The sequence below is a fragment of the Orcinus orca genome, chromosome 4 (assembly GCF_937001465.1).
Source record: "Orcinus orca chromosome 4, mOrcOrc1.1, whole genome shotgun sequence".
NCBI lineage: Eukaryota > Metazoa > Chordata > Mammalia > Artiodactyla > Delphinidae > Orcinus > Orcinus orca.
Window position 1 is genome coordinate 79,008,409 of NC_064562.1, and position 20,740 is coordinate 79,029,148.

General features: G+C 39.9%; 1 protein-coding gene across 1 annotated transcript; it reads right to left on the reverse strand.

Moving 5' to 3' along the window:
• Positions 1–544: 544 nt before the first annotated feature.
• On the reverse strand, positions 545–19,643 carry ARL9 (ADP ribosylation factor like GTPase 9). The gene is given in 4 exon segments (XM_033425343.2): positions 545–1,734; positions 13,181–13,356; positions 15,979–16,141; positions 18,974–19,643. Coding segments are annotated over 4 exon segments (792 nt in total). The 5' UTR covers positions 19,247–19,643; the 3' UTR covers positions 545–1,554.
• Between the last annotated feature and the right edge of the window lie 1,097 nt (positions 19,644–20,740).

Sequence of the window (20,740 nt, forward strand, 5' to 3'; positions counted from 1 at the left end):
TGGAGTTGGGTATTTCCCCCAGGTCAGTTAGGCTCTGGTAATAACCCAGCAGGCTAGGCTCTGGTTAACTAGTTTCCCCTGAGGGCAGGCCTTGTTAAGAAGGACAGAGTGCTCTGGCATATTTCAAAAAAATTTTTCCCCTCCCTTGGAAGCACCAGGGGATTTCTCTCCAATATTTATTATAGGAATCTGGTCGAGGTTCTGGAGGTAAATCTCAAATAATTGGGGGCCCCTCCAATGACTGGGTTCCCTAGAGTGTTTTAACTTTCAGATTACACCACTTGGAGCAACCAGCAATTCATCAGTCACCGTTCCGTTTTTTCTACCCTGGGGTTCCCATGGGCAGTTTCCCACTATAAGTCTCTGCTCTGGTAAATTGTTAATCTCTGTATTCTCCTGTTGCTCCCTCCAATGCTGATTTTTTAGTCTGTTCAGCTTTTTAACTTGTTAGAATGGAGTGGTGGCTTCCAAGCTTCTTACATGCTGGGCTCAAAACTGGAAGTCCTTTTTTTTTTTTTAAAAAAAAAAGATCAAGACAGGACACTAAGGTTCGAAGTTGGATTTATGTCTGTAGGTAAACAGAGTTATCACTCTTACAAAATATTTCTAGTAAAGAAAGCTTACCTATATAAAAAAGCTAAATAACAAGAATTTAAAAAACAAATCCTCACGGTGTTCTTCTTTTAGTGCAATAGTTTCTTAAAAAGAAGCCTTTCCTAAATCTTTCTGAATGCTGTTAATTTATATTTCTATGTGGGTTTGATAGTGCTTACTTTTCTTATTGCCCTATCCTGATATTTTTTTCCCTACAGTATTAAACGGATCCACTTAAAGGAAAGACACCTGGATTTTTACTTGAAAAGAGAAAAGTTATTAAAATATTTTAATGTAAATCTCATTTCATTGAGAAACTACAAATGGAATGAATGCTTCCTACTGTTCACTTTAATTTGGTTGATTAAAAATCCAAATCCCGGGAATTCCCTGGTGGCACAGTGGTTAAGAATCTACCTGCCAATGCAGGGGATGTGGGTTCAAGCCCTGGTCTGGGTAGATCCCACATGCCATGGAGCAATGAAGCCCGTGCACCACAACTACTGAGCCTGCGCTCTAGAGCCTGCGAGCCACAACTACTGAGCCAATGTGCCACAACTACTGAAGCCCGTGCACCTAGAGCCTGTGCTCCGCAACAAGAGAAGCCACCGCAATAAGAAGCCCATGCACCACTACGAAAAGTAGCCCCCGCTCGCTGCAACTAGAGAAAGCCCGCATGCAGCAACAAAGACCCAACGCAGCCAAAAATAAATAAAAATTAAAAAAAAATCCAAATCCCTCTAAATACATTGTTTTACCAATATTTTTAAAGTTCAAAATATAAATAGAGATCCTCTTAATCAATTAACATTATCTTATATATGTGTATATGCCCTGCATTGAGAAAATAGGAAATGCCTTATTTTTTATTGGAAAGTGGAAACTTTTGGCTTCCAGCCTGCCGCTAAACATTCCCTGGTGACGTTCAAATCATGAGCCTCACAGTGGGCCTAGGCCTGATCACTGCATGTCTGCAGCCAGCTGTGCAATCAGGTCTCTGGCATCTTGCATGATGGAGGGTATCTCTGAGCCATTCTCAGTCACCTGGGTTCCAAACAAGAACATCTTCCTGTCATTTCCCACCTCAGATAATGCCAAAGCTTCATGGATATCTGTAATGTGATAGGCTGCTTCAAGATCCTTCACCAAGAATGAAAAAAGAATTGAGAAAAAGTTGGTTATTTTGCAATCTTTTTGGATAGATACATTTATTACTCTCATTTATTGCTCTCAATGACCCCACCTCCATTCTAATATGGAGGATACTGTAATCCCATTACTATGATCTTAATGATTGTTTGAATATAATGATTTTCATTGGAATTATATCAGCATTTATGAGTTATCACCAAAAAAGTATGTTCTGGAATGAAGTTAAGTCGATATAATACCTTAATCAATTTCCTAAACAGTGCAATCTATCTGCTTCTAATTTTGTTTTTCCATTTTTATCTTTATTTTCCTAATATTATTTTTAATTTGTCTTAACAATAGAAATTTGATTCATTAATTGGTTTTTGCCCATATCATATTTTATTGATTAAGCATTTGCCAAATGTGAGTTTTCCTTTGCAACCATTATTTCTACTGAACAAAAAATTTTGGATCAAATTTGGAGGGATGGAGGGAGACAGAGAAGGGATAAGGGAGGAAGTGAATTTAGAAAATGGAGTAGTGGGTAAAGGAGGCTAAGAGGGGAGGGACAGGTGGAGGGAAAAAGGACAAGATGGAGAAGCGGGGAAGGCTTAAAGGACAGAAACCCACTGGGAGAGGTAGAGAGAGGAGAGATTAAAATGAGGAGACAGAAAGCATGTGTTTATGCTGCATGCCAAGGTCAAAACCTCCTTGAGGTCAAAATGCCAAGGTCAAAACATATTTCTTTGCCTCTCACACATCAAGAATTATTTATGCAAATGACCTCTGACATTCCCTCTTCTAAATACATACACAGATTCAGTTATAGTTTTTAAGTCCTTTGCAAAAGTTTAAGTATTTTCACTCCTAAAATTGCATTTGTATTTGGCTTTTTGTTGTTTCATAGTGTTTTCCCATAGCTTTAGGACATCATCTGGAAATAGTCCAATATTGTGTCATTTTTTTCTTGTACTAATATGAACCTATCAAATTCCATAACTGGGAGCCTGTGAGACTTTTCCTGATGTGGTATGATTACCTTTCTGGTCCTCCCAATATATTGCCTGTCTGAAACCTGAATTCACTTATTCCTAGAGCCCGCAGTGAATTTTGCAACTGTGTTAATGAATCTAGTAACATGTGGACAATGTCTCAAGTTAAAAAAAAAGTCACTGATGGAATTGGAGAGGAAGAAAATAGAAGGAGGGTGTTGCGTGGGAGGAGGGGCTCCTTGTAATGATAAAAGCACATCAGGGATAAATATCAGATGCATTCCACACTTACATAACTGTGCCTTAATAGAGATCATCACTCAAAGAGTAAAGATAGTAAGTCGACGTTTTAAAAATACTTATGTAATAACTTGAACCAATGAGTCATACAAAAAAATAAATTACTTTGGCCAAGGAGCATCAACCAAGATGCATTACACTTAAACTAGAATATCCAAACCTTTTATTATTAAACCCCAGTAAAAGTTATAAATTTGACACAAAATAGCTCTGTTTATTCAATTTGATGAAGAGATATAAACCACAAAGGAGAGTATTGCTAAATTTGTCTATTAAAAATGAAAACCTGGGACTTCCCTGGTGGCAGAGTGGTTAAGAATCTGCCTGCCAATGCAGGAGACACAGGTTCGAGCCCTGGTCCAGGAAGATCCCACATGCCACAGAACAACTAAGCCCATGTGCCACAACTACTGAGCCTGTGCTCTAGAGCCCATGAGTCACAACTACTGAGCCCGCGTGCCACAGCTACTGAAGCCTGCGTGCCTAGGGCCCGTGCTTCACAACAAGAGAAGCCACCACAATGAGAAGCCGGAGCACCACAACAAAGAGTAGCCCCCGCTCACCACAACTAGAGAAAGCCTGTGTGCAGCAACGAAGACCCAACACAGACAAAAATAAAAATAAAAAAATTTATTTAAAAAAATGAAAACCTATGTATTAAAAAGAGAACCATAAACAAAGTAAAATCATAAGCTAATAGATTGCTGGGGAAGATATGTGTAATGTATGTAACAGACAAAAGTTTTTCCAAAGGACACGAAAGACTCCTACAACTCAAAGGAGAAAAGATAAACACTGTAACAGGAATTTGGGGAAAGATATTAAAAGATAATTCACAAATGTGGAAGTTCATTTCAAAGAATGAAACTAATTTGAAACTAATAACCAGTGAACATCTGAAAACATGTTCAAGCTCACTAGTAATTAAGGAAATGCAAATTAGAATAATAAGATAAAATTTCATCCCCATGAGACTGGCAAAAATGAAAGTTTGACAAGCCAAGTATTGACAAGGATGTGGAGCTATAAAAACTGTCATATACTGCTGGTAGGAAAAATAAACTACTTCAATATCTTTGGAAAGCAACTTGGTAATATCTAGCAAAATTGAATATGGACAAATCCAAAACCCAGCAATTCCTCATGCACTAGAGAAATGTTGGTACACATCAACGAGGAGACACATACATGAAGATTCACTGTAGAACTGATTTTAGCAATAAAACATTGGAGATAAACCAAATATCCAACAAGAAAATGGTAAAGCCTTGGTATATTCATGCAATGGAATACTATACAGCTTACTTAAATGTACCAGGATCCTCTAAATCTTTACAGTTTGTGGTACTTAAGATGCTCATTAAAAAAAAATCTCCAGCTTTTCTTTTAGAAATAATCTGCTGGACTAGCATCTCTGCTGGACTTTAATATAGGCTCCTACTTTTAGATCATTTGTAATTATTTAGTTTACTTCCATAAATATTCATCCATAGAAGTAGTGGAAGAAATGGCAGGAACTGAGCTCTCTTATGACTGGCAACCCTAGCAATTAAGAGAGGGGTTTTAGCATTACAGGCATACCTCAGAGATATTTCAAATTTGGTTCCAGACTACTGCAATAAAATGAATACTGCAGGGCTTCCCTGGTGGTGCAGGGGTTGAGAGTCCACCTGCCGATGCAGGGGACACCAGTTCGTGCCCCGGTCCGGGAAGATCCCATGTACCACGAAGCGGCTGGGCCTGTGAGCCACGGCCGCTGAGCCTGCGCGTCTGGAGCCTGTGCTCCGCAACGGGAGAGGCCACAACAGTGAGAGGCCCACGTACCGCAAAAAAAAAAAAAAAAAAAAAAGAATACTGCAATAAAGCTAGTCACATGAACTTTTTTGTCTCTCAGTGCATATAAAAGTTATGTTTACACTATTGTAGTCTATTAAGTGTGCAATAGCATTGTCTAAAAAAAGTACATACCTTAATTAAAAAATACCTTACTGCTAAAAAATGCTAACCATCATCTGAGCCTGCAGCAAATTGTAATCTTTTTGCAATAGTAACATCAAAGATCACTGATCACAGATTATCATAACAAATATAATAATAATCTTAAAAGTTTGAAATATTGCAAGAATTACTAAAATGCTACACAGAGACATGAAGTGAGAAATGCTTTTGGGAAAACGGTACCTATAGACTTGCTCGATGCAGGGTTGCCACAAACCTTTGATTTGTAAAAAACAAAATATCTGCAAAGTGCAATAAAATGAGGTATGCCTGTACAATGCTATAGATGTCTAATACCTTTTTTAACTTTCTTTATTGTAGTAAAATACACATAAAGAAATTTGCCATATTAACCAATTTTAAGTGTCCAGTTCAGTGTACAAAGAAGTACATTCACATTGTTGTACACCATCCATCTCCAGAACTCTTTTCAACTTGTAAAACTGATACTCTGTACCCATTAAACAATAACTTCCCGTTTCTCCCTCCCCCAGGCTCTGGCAACCACTATTCTACTTTTCATTTCTATGAATTTGACTGCTCTAGGGACCTCACAAAACTGTTTTCAGGGACTTCACTGGTGGCGCAGTGGTTAAGTATCTGCCTGCCAATGCAGGGGACATGGGTTCGAACCCTGGTCTGGGAAGATCCCACATGCCATGGAGCAACTAAGCCCATGCGCCACAAGTACTAAGCCTGTGCGCTAGAATCCGCAGGCCACAACTACTGAGCCCGTGTGCCACAACTACTGAATCCCGCATGCTTAGAGCCTGTGGTCTGCAACAAGAGAAGCCACCACAATGGGAAGCCTGCACACCGCAACAAAGAGTAGCCCCCATTCACCGCAATTAGAGAAAGACTGCACGGAGCAACGAAGACCCAGTGCAGCCAAAAATAAATAAATAATTTTTTTTTAAAAAGTGTTATCATACAGTATTTGTCTTTTTGTGACTGGCTTATTTCACTTAGCATAATGTCTTCAAAGTTCATCTATGTTGTAGCATGTGTCAGAATTTCCTTTTTTAAGGTTGAATAATATCCATTGTATGTATATATCTCATTTTGTTTATCCATTCATCTGTGGATGGACACTTGGGTTGCTTCTACCTTTTGGCTACTGTGAATAAGTCTGCTATGAACATGGCTGTGCAAATATCTGTTTGAGTTCCTGCTTTCAATTCTATTGGTTATATACCCAGAAGTGGATTGCTGGACTATATGAAAACTCTATTTTTAATTTTTTAAGGAACTGCCATACTGTTTTTCACAATGGCTGCACCATTTGACATCCCCACCAACACTGCACAAGGGTTCCAATTTCTTCATGAACATTTAATATTTTAATGCATGTGTGTGAAATAAATTCAGGTCAGGCTAATTGATCTAAAACCACTTCTTTATACATATTAAACACGCAAATATTTTGTAGAAATCAATTCAAAAGTCAATAAATGTTCACTGAATTAAATTCAACGATTGGTTCAAGATGGTGGAGTAGAAGGATGTGTGCTCACTCCTTCTTGCAAGAGCACTGGAATCACAACTAACTGCTGAACAGTCATCGACAGGAAGACACTGGAACTCACCAAAAAAGATACCCCACATCTAAAGACAAAGGAAAAGCCACATTGAGATGGTAAGAGGGGCGCAATCACGATAAAATCAAATCCCATAACCGCTGAGTGGGTGACTCACAAACTAGAAAACACTTATACCACAGAAGTCCACCCACTGGAGTGAAGGTTCTGAGCCCCACATCAGGCTTCCCAACCTGGGGGTCTGGCAACAGCAGGAGGAATTCCTAGAGAATCAGACTTTGAAGGCTAGCGGGATTTGATTGCAGGACTTTGACAGGACTGGGGGGAAACAGAGACTCCACTCTTGGAGGGCACACTCAAAGCAGTGTGTGCATCAGGACCCACGGGAAGGAGCAGTGGCCCCATAGGAGACTGAACCAGACCTACCCACTAGTGTTGGAGGGTCTGCAGCAGATGACTGGGGGTGGGCTGTGGCTCACCAAGGGACAAGGACACTGGCAACAGAAGTTCTGGGAAGTACTCCTTGGCGTGAGCCCTTCCAGAGTCTGCCATTAGCCCCATCAAAGAGCTGGTAGGCTCCAATGCTGGGATGCCTCAGGCCAAAGAACCAACAGGGAGGGAACCCAACCCCACCCATCAGCAGACAAGCTGATTAAAGTTTTACTGAGCTCTGCCCACCACAGCAACACCCAACCCTACCCACCACCAGTCCCTCCCATCAGGAAGCTTGCACAAACCCCTTAGATAGCCTCATCCATCAGAGGACAGACAGCAGAAGCAAGAGTAACTACAATTCTGCAGCCTGTGGAATGAAACCACATTCACAGAAAGATAGACAAAATGAAAAGGCAGAGGACTATGTCCCAGATGAAGGAACAAGATAAAACCCCAGTAAAACAACTAAAGGAAGTAGAGATAGGCAACCTTCCAGAAAAAGAATTGAGAATAATGATAGTGAAGATGATCCAGGACCTCGGAAAAACAATGGAGGCAAGGATCGAGGAGATGCAAGAAATGTTTAACAAAGACCTAGAAGAATTAAAGAACAAACACCTAGAAGAATTAAAGAACAAACAAACAGAGATGAACAATACAATAAATGAAATGAAAAATACACTAGAAGGAATCAATAGCAGAATAACTGAGGCAGAAGAATGGATAAGTGACCTGGAAGACAGAATGGTGGAATTCACTGCCATGGAACAGAACAAAGAAAAAAGAATGAAAAGAAATGAAGACAGCCTAAGAGACCTCTGGGACAACATTAAATGCAACAACATTCTCATTATAGGGGTCCCAGAAGGAGAAGAAAGAAAGAAAGGACCTGAGAAAATATTTGAAGAGATTATAGTCAAAAACTTCCCTAACATGGGAAAGGAAATAGCCACTCAAGTCCAGAAAGTGCAGACAGTCCCATGCAGGAAAAACCCAAGGAGAAACATACTGAGACACATACTAATCAAATTGGCAAAAATTAAAGACAAAGAAAAATTATTGAAAGCAACAAGGGAAAAACGAGAAATAACATACAAGGGAACTCCCATAAGGCTAACAGCTGATTTCTCAGAAGAAACTTTACAAGCCAGAAGGGGGTCGCATGACATATTTAAAGTGATGAAAGGGAAGACGCTACAACCAAGATTACTCTACCCAGCAAGGATCTCATTCAGATTCGATGGAGAAATCAAAAGCTTTACAGACAAGCAAAACCTAAGAGAATTCAGCATCACCAAACCAGCTCTACAACAAATGCTAAAGGAACTTCTCTAGGCAGGAAACAAAAGAGGAGAAAAGGACCTACAATAACAAACCCATAACAATAAAGAAAAGGGTAATAGGAACATACATATCGATAATTACCTTAAACGTGAATGGATTAAATGTTCCAAACAAAAGACACAGGCTCGTTGAATGGATACAAAAACAAGACTCATATATGCTGTCTACAAGAGACCAACTTCAGACCTAGGGACACATACAGACTGAGAGTGAGGGGATGGAAAAAGATTTTCCATGCAAATGGAAATCAAAAGAAAGCTGAAGTAGCAATACTCATATAAGATAAAATAGATTTTAAAATAAAGAATGTTACAAGAGACAAGGAAGGATACTACATAATGATCAAGGGATGAATCCAAGAAGAAGATATAACAATTATAAATATATATGCACCCAACATAGGACCACCTCAATACATAAGGCAACTGCTAACAGCCATAAAAGAAGAAATCGACAGTAACACAATAATAGTGGCAGACATTAACACCTCACTTACACCAATGGACAGATCATCCAGACAGAAAATTAATAAGGAAACAGAAGCTCTAAATGACACAATAGACCAGATAGATTTAATTGATATTTATAGGACATTCCATCCAAAAACAGCAGATTATACTTTCTCTCAAGTGCCCACGGAACATTCCCCAGGCTAGATCACATCTTGGGTCACAAATCAAGCCTCGGTAAATATAAGAAAACTGAAATCATATCAAGCATCTTTTCTGACCACAATGCTATGAGATTAGAAATCAATTACAGGGGAAAAAACGTAAAAAACACAAACACGTGGAGGCAAACAATATACTAAATAACCAAAAGATCACTGAATAAATCAAAGAGGAAATCAAAAAAAACCTAGAGACAAATGACAATGAAAACACGATGATCCAAAACCTACGGAATGCAGCAAAAACACTGCTAAGAGGGAAGTTTATAGCAATACAATCCTACCTCAAGAAACAAGAAAAATCTCTGATAAACAATCTAACCTTACACCTAAAGGAACTAGAGAAAGAAGAGCAAACAAGACCCAAAGTTAGCAGAAGGAAAGAAATCATAAAAATCAGATAAGAAATAAATGAAAAAGAAATGAAGGAAACAGTAGCAAAGATCAATAAAACTAAAAGCGGGTTCTTTGAGAAGATAAACAAAATTGATAAACCTTTAGCCAGACTGATCAAGAAGAAGGAGAGTACTCAAATCAATAAAATTAGAAATGAAAAAGGAGAAGTTACAACAGACACTGCAGAAATACAAAGTATCCTAAGAGACTACTACAAGCAACTCTATGCCAATAAAATGGACAACCTGGAAGAAATGGACAAATTCTTAGAAAGGTATAATCTTCCAAGACTGAACCAGGAAGAAATAGAAAATATGAACAGACCAATCACAAGTAATGAAATTGAAACTGTGATTAAAAATCTTCCAACAAACAAAAGTCCAGGACCAGATGGCTTCACAGGTGAATTCTATCAAACATTTAGAGAAGAGCTAACACCCAGCCTTCTCAAACTCTTCCAAAAATTGCAGAGGAAGGAAAACTCCCAATCTCATTCTATGAAGCCACCATCAGCCTGATACCAACACCAGACACGGATACTACAAGAAAAGATAATTACAGACCAATATCACTGATGCAAAAAACAGAATATGGATGCAAAAATCCTCAACAAAATACTAGCAAACAGAATCCAACAACACATTAAAAGGATCATACACCATGATCAAGTGGGATTTATCCCAGGGATGCAAGGATTCTTCAATATACGCAAGTCAATCAATGTGATACACCATATTAACAAATTGAAGGAGAAAAACCATATGGTCATCTCAATAGATGCAGAAAAAGCTTTTGACAAAATTCAACACCCATTTATGATAAAAACTCTCCAGAAAGTGGGCATAGAGGGAACCTACCTCAACATAATAAAGGCCATATATGACAAACCCACAGCAAACATCATTCTCAATGGTGAAAAACTGAAAGCATTTCCTCTAAGATCAGGGACAAGACAAGGAGGTCCACTCTCACTACTATTATTCAACATAGTTTTGGAAGTCCTAGCCACAGCAGTTAGAGAAGAAAAAGAAATAAAAGGAATACAAATTGGAAAAGAAGAAGTAAAATTGTCACTGTTTGCAGATGACATGACACTATACATAGCGAATGGTAAAGATGCCACCAGAAAACTACTAGAGCTAATCAATGAATTTGGTAAAGTTGCAGGATATAAAATTAATGCAAAGAAATCTCTTGAATTCCTATACAATAACAATAAAAGATCAGAAAGAGAAATTAAGGAAACAATCCCATTCACCATTGCAACAAAAAGAATAAAATACCTAGGAATAAACCTACCTAAGGAGACAAAAGACCTGTACATAGAACACTATAAGAGACTGATGAAAGAAATCAAAGATGACACAAACAGATGGAGAGATATACCATGTTCTTGGATTGGAAGAACCAATATTGTGAAAATGACTATAGTACACAAAGCAATCTACAGATTCAATGCAATCCCTATCAAATTAACAGTGGCTTTTTTTTACAGAACTATAACAAAAAATCTTAAAATCTGTATGGAGACACAAAAGATCCTGAATAGCCAAAGCAGTCTTGAGGGAAAAAAACGGAGCTGGAGGAGTCAGACTCCCTGACTTCAGACTATACTACAAAGGTACAATAATGAAGACAATATGGTACTGGCACAATAACAGAAATATAGATCAATGGAACAGGATAGAAAGCCCAGAGATAAACCCATGCACCTATGGTCAACTAATCTATGATAAAGGAGGCAAGGATATACAATGGAGAAAAGACAGTCTCTTCAATAAGTGGTACTAGGAATACTGGACAGCTACATGTAAAAGAATGAAATTAGAACACTCTCTAACACCATACACAAAAATAAACTCAAAATGGATTAAAGACCTAAATGTAAGACTGGACACTATAAAACTATTAGAGGAAAATACAGGAAGAACACTCTTTGACATAAATCACAGCAAGATCTTTTTTGACCCAACTCCTAGAGTAATGGAAATAAAAACAAAAATAAACTAATGGAACCTAATGAAACTTAAAAGCTTTTGCACAGCAAAGGAAACTATAAACAAAACGAAAAGACAACCCTTAGAATGGGAGAAAATATTTGCAAACGAATCAACGGACAAAGGATTAATCTTCAAAATATATAAACAGTTCATGCAGCGCAGTATTAAAAAAAAAAAACAACCCGGGCGTCCCTGGTGGCGCAGTGGTTGAGAGTCCGCCTGCCGATGCAGGGGATATGGGTTCGTGCCCCGGTCCGGGAGGATCCCACATGCCGTGGAGCGGCTGGGCCCGTGAGCCATGGCTGCTGAGCCTGCGCGTCCGGAGCCTGTGCTCCGCAACGGGAGAGGCCACAACAGTGAGAGGCCCGCGTGCCGCAAAAACAAAATAAAAACAAAAACAAAACAACCCAATCCAAAAATGAGCAGAAGACCTAAATAGACATGTCTCCAAAGAGGACATACAGATGGCCAAGAAGCACATGAAAAGCTGCTCAACGTCACTAATTATTAGAGAAATGCAAATCAAAACTACAATGACGTATTACCACACCAGTAAAAATGAGCATCATCAGAAAATCTACAAACAATAAATGCTGGAGAGGGTGTGGAGAAAAGGGAACCCTCTTGCACTGTTGGTAGGAATGTAAATTGATACAGCCACTATGGAGAACAGTATGGAGATTCCTTAAAGAACTAAAAATAGAATTACCATATGACCTAGCAATCCCACTACTGGGCATATACCCTGAGAAAACCATAATTCAAAAAGACACATGCACCCCAATGTTCATTGCAGCACTATTTACAATAGCCAGGTCATGGAAGCAACCTAAATGCCCATCGACAGATGAATGGATAAAGTAGATATTGTATATATATACAATGGGATATTACTCAGCCATAAAAAGGAACGGAATTGGGTCACTTGTAGAGACATGGATGGACCTAGAGACTGTCATACAGAGTGAAGTAAGTCAGAAAGAGAAAAACAAATATCATATATTAATGCATATATGTGGAACCTAGAAAAATGGTACAGATGAACCGGTTTGCAGGGCAGAAATAGAGACACAGATGTAGAGAACAAACATGTGGACACCAGGGCGGAAAAGTGGGGGTGGTGGTGGGATGAATTGGGAGATCGGGATTGACATATATACACTAATATGTATAAAACAGATAACTAGTAAGAACCTGCTCTGTAAAAAATAAATAGATAAAATTAAATTAAAAAAAATAAATTCAACAGGTGTTTGTTGAATTCCTACTATGTACAAGGCATTATGCTAGGTTTTACAAAGGACACAAAGGTGAATGATAGTCTCTGTTCTCAAGGAATTTACTGCTGTCCCTTGGTATCTGAGGGGGATTGGTTGCAAGACCCCAGCAGACACCAAAATCTGAGGATGCTCAAGCCCCTTACATAAAATGGCACAGTATTTGCAAATAACTTATGCACATCCTCCCATATACTTTAAATCATCTCTAGATTACTTATAATACCTAATACAATGTAAATGCTGTGTAAATAGTTGCCTGTGTACGGCAAATACAAGTTTTACTTTCTGGAACTTTCCAGAATCTTTTTTTTCCCAATCCACAGGTGGTTGAATTCACAGATATGGAGGGCTGACTATATAATCCAATAGATCTAATAGTATAAACTGAACTGAACGTACAACATATTATTGAATATCTTGCTATTAAAAGTAGACATTTCTACTTCTTGTATTAATAATAAAACTATTGAGTACAATTTATATTTGCACCAATTTTTACCTGTTTGTTTGCAAACACAACCAGAGGAAGGATTGGATTTGTCCCAATTAGTTGATGAAGGTGCTTCTTGGCTTCAGGTAATCTGTTGTGATCTGCTGAATCCACCACAAAGATTAGCAGCAATCCCTTGGACAGGTACATTTCCCAACAGGAACGGAAAGGTTTGCTGCCACCAACTACAAAGAAGAGTAGAGAAGGAAGACACACACAAAAGCCTCAGGAGAGTCCACAGAGGGGGGCAGGAAAGACACATTTTGATAATTCGTGAACACTGGATACATATTCTAATAAAAGACCTCTGTGAGACTCTACCCAATTCTTCAAACAACTTCAGCGATGTTACTGGGGAAATGATTGGTGGGAATATTTACCCTCCACAAGCGGGTCACTCATTCTGGAACACAAAGGAGCAGCATAAAGATCTTAAATTTGTACTACAGTGGATGCCTCCTGATCTGTTATACACAGCAGCCACGATGGCCAATGCCTGTCTGTCAGGTATAGCTCAGCGAATGGGAGTAGGATACTAAAATAATTCAGGGTGGTGGGTTAAAACACATATTTCTCTAAAATAAGTTTTAAATGGACTGATTTAAATGTCATTGGCTAGCCTCACTTGCACAACTTTTTTCCTTTGTCAAAATCCCAGAACTAATTTCCTCTCTTAATCTTGCACAAAGAGTTAATATGATCCTGTGGGCATTCAGGAATACTTGCTTCAGAAAAAATTCCTTTGGGTTATTTCATTCTGCTGATTCTTCCCAGAAGAGACCTTTTGGAATGATAATAATTCATACACAATGAATTCAGTTTTTATTTTTCTCCTGGGACAGAATATGACAAACAATGGCCCACAGCCTAAATCTGGCTCACTGCCTATTTTTGTACAGCCCACGAACAAAAAATGGATTCTACCTTTTTAAATGTTTGGGGAAAAAAAGAATACCATTTTGTAACACATGAACATTATATCACATTTGGATTTCAGTACAAATAAAGTTGTATGAGAACACAGGCACATAGATATGTGCACATATGGTCTCCGGCTGCTTTCGCAGTACAACTGCAGGGTTGAGTAGCTGCACAGAACCCATGCCACAGAGTCTACATTAGCTACTCCCGAGCCCTCTGCAGAAAAAGTGTGCAGACTCCTGTTATAGGGACTTAACAATACCATTTAAAAAAAGAATAGGAAAGGGTGTTGATTTCTCTTTGTTTTCTTTTGTATGGAGAGCCAGGCTAGTCATTCTTTGAAGTATTTTGTGTTTCTAATTTTTTTAAAGAATGTGTATAATCCAAGTAATTCATATGGTTTTAACACATGTAGTTTAAAGATGAACATGTCGTCCCCCATGTTTTTGGCAACACCATGACATTTCACCTACACAGGGATTGCTATCTTTTAGGTATTAACTTCTAACTTGACAGCAATGTAGTTGAGAACACAGTTTGTATGATGCATCCTCTTTGAAAACTTTGTTAAGACTTGCTGTATGGCCCAGTAAGCGGTTTTTGCTGGTAATTGTTCTGTGAGTGTTTGAGAAGAACGTGAATTTTAACTTTTGTATGTGGCTAAAATTGTCTAATTGGACAATTTTATATTATTCACTAGATCGAACTTGTTGACTGTGTTCAAATTTTATATATCTCTGCGGATATTTTTTCTCCTTGATCTTATTAATAATTGACAAAGATATGTTGAAACCCCCACTCCAACGGCAGATCTGTCCATTTCTCCCCCTAATTGGAGTTTTCTTTTTCTTTCCTATCTCCCTTTCTTTTTTTCCTTCCCTTTCCTTTCCTTCCCATTTTTCTCTTCACTTTTTATATTTTGAGACTTTTGTTAGCCATCCATTTCATTAAAAATATTGTTTCTTCCATAGCTTCTGGGGAAATTGAAAACTCTATTCTTAACAATGCTTTTATCATAAAGATTTGTCTGCAGGCTTACCAATTTCTCTGCCCACCATTTTCTCTTCGCAACTGAATGAAAGCAAAAATTCATAGCATTTTACTAGCAGGCTGGAGGTGGGGTACAAAAGGGGGTACAGAAAACTCCCAGTTTTCTGGCTTGAGCATGTTGATGGGTGAGGAGACATTTACTGACCAGCTGGATTACAAGGGAAAGGAACAGATACGGAGATATATCAAACATTTTGTCTTGACGATATTAGGCTTGAGAGGCCAGTGAGATAGCCAGGTAGAGATGTCAGGCAACATCTGGATATGTTTGGCTGGAGAGATAAATTTGGGAGTCATTAGCATATAGATAGTATTTAATGTCAAGAGGAAAGGTGAAATCATCCTAGGAGAGAGTGTAAAGAGGAGACAAGAGGATCTAATGCAACTTTGGGGTACAGCAATATTTTGAGAGGTGGTGACTCCAGAACTGCTAGAGGAGGGGTTTCTGGGTTGCCATCTGGTTACAAGAGGTTTGGAGGTTACCGCTATTTGCATTTGCAGAGAAGGAAACACACTGTATTTACTTAGATTGCATTTATATTTGGGGTAGTAAGGGAGGAGGGAGGCTGTTATAGGAGGGGTGCAAAAGCCTTCCCCTCAACTCCCCTTTATCGCCACCACTGCAAAAAGAAGAAAATGAAAAGAACAGAAAGTGATTCCCACACTGTACCCAAGCACTAAACTACACATGCATTCTGAAAGTCTAGGAAAATCTGACCCAGTGTTTCATTTCACAACGACCCAATGTTGATAACATTAAATCTGGCTTAAGGTATAACAATAATGTGGCTATAGGCTATCGGTTATCCCCAGAACTACTGAGAAAGACAGCTTACTCTCCAGGAACTCCAACTGGCTGTCTTCAGTGCTGATGCACACTGCATTGAAACCTTGGGTTGGTGCCACGCTGTGCTGGACTCTGTTTAAAGCTAGAGAGTGGAGAACACTGGTCTTTCCTGCTCCATCCAGGCCCAGCACTAGGATCTGCTTATTTTTCTCCTGTGAAACAAAAGATAAGTCAATAAACCTATGCTATCAGGGCCCTGGTTTTCCTGACTCCTGGCAGTGTGCCTGCCAATAATATTGTGGAATTGTAAACCAGGACAAAATATCGCAAAACATTTAATAGGTCTAGAACAAACTGTACCAGTCAGTTTGTATTTTATATAATCAGCCATCAGTTATGTGATATTAATTGTATACCCCCTCTCCATCCCCCAACTCCTGGTCAATCTATCAAATATATACTATATATATATATATATATATATATATATATATATATATATATATCAGGATTTATGGGAGGTACCATAAATCTTCAGGGTCAATTTTCAGACTTCACTTTGCTTCCTGAGTTCATGTCTATTGGAGACTGCAACAGAATTCAATTTGTTGTATGGGGTCTTGGGGCCTACTTGTTCCATATATTGACTTTGCCACTCAGCATGTAAGCATCTAAGGTCTCATATTATTAATCTGTCTTGTCTTCCCAGTTGAATCACTAGATTAAAAGCTCTTAGGGCAAGGTTACCCTCATAAATGAAAAGGCGAAGATTATAGAAACTGTTAAACCTGTTCCAATCATAATTGAGTATTTAAAAATCTGATGCTAAAACCTGATGAACTAGATGTAAACTTTAGGAAGAAGCATTCTACCAACATACCAACCTTAGAAAATTTTATGACAAGTGATTGAGGGGCAAGAAGGGCAGGCTGGTATGAAGACAGAAATAGAAATTTCAGAGTGCTCAGAAAGGTGACTTTTAGGGTACAAACTTTAATGTAAACCAGTAATAAATGAGCAACAATCCAGCCAGACTACTCAGAGGAATTCCATTTCTCAAACAGCCTACTAAAGAGATTTCTCATGCATAAAAAACACTAATAAATGTCTTCAGTGGCATTGGTTTAAAAATAATAATCTTATACATTTCTGCTTGAACACTAAATGTTGACATTAGACTTAGACCGGATTTCTGTTTAAAAAAAAAAAAGTGATCCTAAACAGCACTAAATGTCTATCCCACCTCCCACCTCTTTTTTTATTTTTTAATATATAAGATCTATGTAAAAGTAAGATGGTTTAAGGTCTGGTCTAATAGGGTCTTGTGTACAGGGCAGCATTTAATAACCTGTCTAGTGAATAACAGAATGTTTGTTTTTGGAGTGAATTCTTGATGGCTCTTAAAGCAAAAGGTATTTCCATAGGTGTTTCCTCTCTCCATCCCCACTTCCTCCCCGTTCCCTCTTACCCACACCTAAATGTCATAGTATCATTCTGAGAGAGTGATGGTAAGGAAGAGGGACTTGATGCATGAAGGGGATGTTTTAAAGCAATGATGCCACCAAGAACTGGCTGCAAGATGTGGATTGTGTCCCCCTCATTATCTCCACCAATGGCTCTACTCAGGCTATCCCAACATATTTCATCAGTTCCAAGATGCTGTTTGTTTTCTGTTTGTTTGTTTTTTTTCACATTTTAACATCTCTGAAATGAGGACTTTACAATCTATGGTATGTCATATTTTGGTTGGCAGCATTTTTTTTCTTTGTTTGTGTTACCTAAAATACTGGCACCTTAGATCCTATGAAATTTTGTGAATAAAAACAGTTCCCTACTCCCTTTCCAACCACATCGCTGCTCCTAAACCCCTAGAAATTCTGCAGTCACTGATGCTTTACATTTTGCTTATTTTTTAGTCTAAAATACAAGCCTCCTCATATTTATAATCTCTTAAGAAAAGCTGGGGTTACTGTAAACCAGGAGTTCAGACCCGAAATGTGATTCTCAACACCACTGTTCCTTGCAAAAGTTATTCATTTAACTATATGTGAACCTATGTAGCCTGTGTTTTACCAGAGATCAAATCTCCATTAATAATTCACATTGTTTAGAACTAGAAAGCAGCTGTGAGCTCAGGAACTCCAGGAGCCCAGAGCCCACTGAGCTGATCCAAATAATGCCTGTTTTTCCTTCTTCCCCCTCAATTTTTAAATCGTGGTAAAATACACAACATAAAATTTACCATCATAACCATTCTTTAACATACGGTGATATTAAATCCATTCATAATATTGTGCAACCATCACCACTATCCATCTCCAAAACTGTTCATCTTGTAAGATTAAACTCAAACTCCGCACTCCCCCTTCCCCCAGGCCCCACCATTCTATTCTCTACGATTCTGACTACTCTAGGTACATCATATACATGGAATCATAGGTATATGTCCTTTTGTGACTGCAGTGCCTGGTTTCTGAGACCTCTCAGTTAAACCTTTGTGCCCGTCCCTTCTGGGCGCTGGTGGTCTGAAAACAATGGAAGTAGTAACCTCAGCGCCCACAGAAAATGTCCAGAGGGACCCAAAACACATCCTGCACAAATTCAGGAACCCTGCACCTTCCCACATGGAACTTACGAAACAGAAAAGACTGGGAGAGAGAGCGCATGTGTGGTGAGGGTTTGGGACTGGTTTCAGTGTCGTGGGCGGACTGGGAGCTAGCGTTGGGCGTCGGACAGAGATGGGGCTGGAAAGAGGGCTGTTCCCCGCGCTCCCGTGAACCCGACTAAAGCCTCCTCTTCAACACTAGACCAGACGAGACCTGACCTTCCTCAACACTAGACCTAGACCTTGGACGCAGGGTCGGGGTTAGGGGTGAGAGCGGGCAAGGGGCTGGGGAGATGGCGTTCGCAGCTTGCCACACCTGTTCCATCCGCGGTTACAAAGCCCGCACACGAGACCGGATTCCCTCCGGCGCGAGAGCCGGCGCTCCGGCCAGAACGCTGACAACGGCCTTGGATGAGGGTCTGAGGCACCCGTCTCTTACCGGCAGCTCCAGCGGCGGCTTTGCCAACGTGCTGTTGTCCTTCTCTTTCTCTTCTTTTTCCGTAAATTGTTCCTTCCCCTTCTCCGTCTCCCGCCCTTTCCTCTTTTCCTCTTCTTTACTCTTACTTTTCTCCTCCCTCCCCCTTTCCTTTTCTTTTTCCTTAATTTTCTCCTTCTCCACCTCCTTCTTTTTATCTTTCTCCTTTCCTTTTCCCCGTATTTTCTCTTTCTCCGGCTCCTTTCCCTTCTCTCTCTTCACTTACCCCCTCTCCATCCCCACCACCCTTGTTTCCCTCCCTCCTCCCACGCGCCCGCGCGCTGGAGCTGCGGTGCGGGGTCCCGGCAGGAGTGGCCCCTGCGGGGGACGCAAGGAGGAGACGCAGGTCCACGCAGCATACAACTCCCCCGCAGTCACCACGCGGCGCCAGCACCCCAGCCCCGAGGGGCGACGACTGCAGTCCGGCGCTCGCTCGCCGGGGGCTGCGCGCAGCGGATTCGCCGAGCCCTGGGGCGGTATGCGAATTGGAGAGGGTAAGGCGCGGGTAGCCAGAAGGGTCGAGCCCAGGCGAGGGGTCTGGGAGGCCCGGCCGCGGGAGTTCGGAAAGTCTGGTCAAACAGGAAAATCGTCCCCAGGTGCCACTTCCTCGGGAGATCCCCTCGGGCTGAGCAGGGTGTCTCAGAAAGGCCTTTCGAGACGCCCAGATCTTAGCCTCTCACCTCTCCCGCCTCCTCCCTGAGCCCGCCCAGCCCTGTGTCTCCGACCCGGAGAACGCTTGAGGCGCACCAGAGGATGCCTCGCCAGTAGTCACAAGCCTGGAGAGTGAAGTTAGGGATCTCTCCGCCCTCCGTCCTGTTTAAGTCCACCAGAAGCGTCTAGAGAAACTATCCAGGATGCTTAAGGAAAAACAGGAATGTGAATGGTTCCCTTATTTTAAATCTGTTACATTTCACTTAAAAAAATTTCTCTGGAGATCAGTCTGCCAGGATCACAGATACTGGTAATACCATGTATTAAAACCACAACTAAACAAAATAGCCTAGTCTCTCCCAATGATCTAATATGTAACAAATTAGGCACCCACGGGGCTTTGCAAAGGTGGTGTGACGTTGCTTACACTGCTTGAGAAGTATATGGATGGTTCTTTTTTATTATTTTGTTAAATTGGACCCTTTAGTATAGTTTACAGTCTAACAAAATTATCTTAATGCAATAAACTGACTTACCTTCATCAGATCTACATTTCAAACAGGCTTAAAGGAAACAATGAATGAACTGCAGGTTTCAGAAAGCTTCAGTGATACAACAGTTTTTAAGTAGTTCCTAAGGTTAGCAGTTTCCAAGCAGTCTTGAAAATGCTATGCTTAAAAACTGAAAAAATGTATACTCAATTTGTTTATATACAGATATCAACATGATGAATTTTCAGTCAAGTTAAAACTGGGTTCTCTCAATCCCATTAGTTTAGTTTTCCCGTTTTGGGGGGAGAGGCAGGGGATAATTTTAGATACTCAGCTTAAAAAATTCTTAGATATACTAACAGAAGTCCTCTGTAAAACGCCAACACCCCAGAACACCTTAATCCATACTCACCGCTAGATTATTTTATTTTAAAATGTGCTACAGTGAATGGATGTATCCATATTGGCTTTTATAAATGCACACACACACACACAGACACACACACACACAGACACACACACACACACAGACACACATACACAAAGTATATAGGTCATTGGTTAAAGACCTGTCCAAAAGAATAATTAC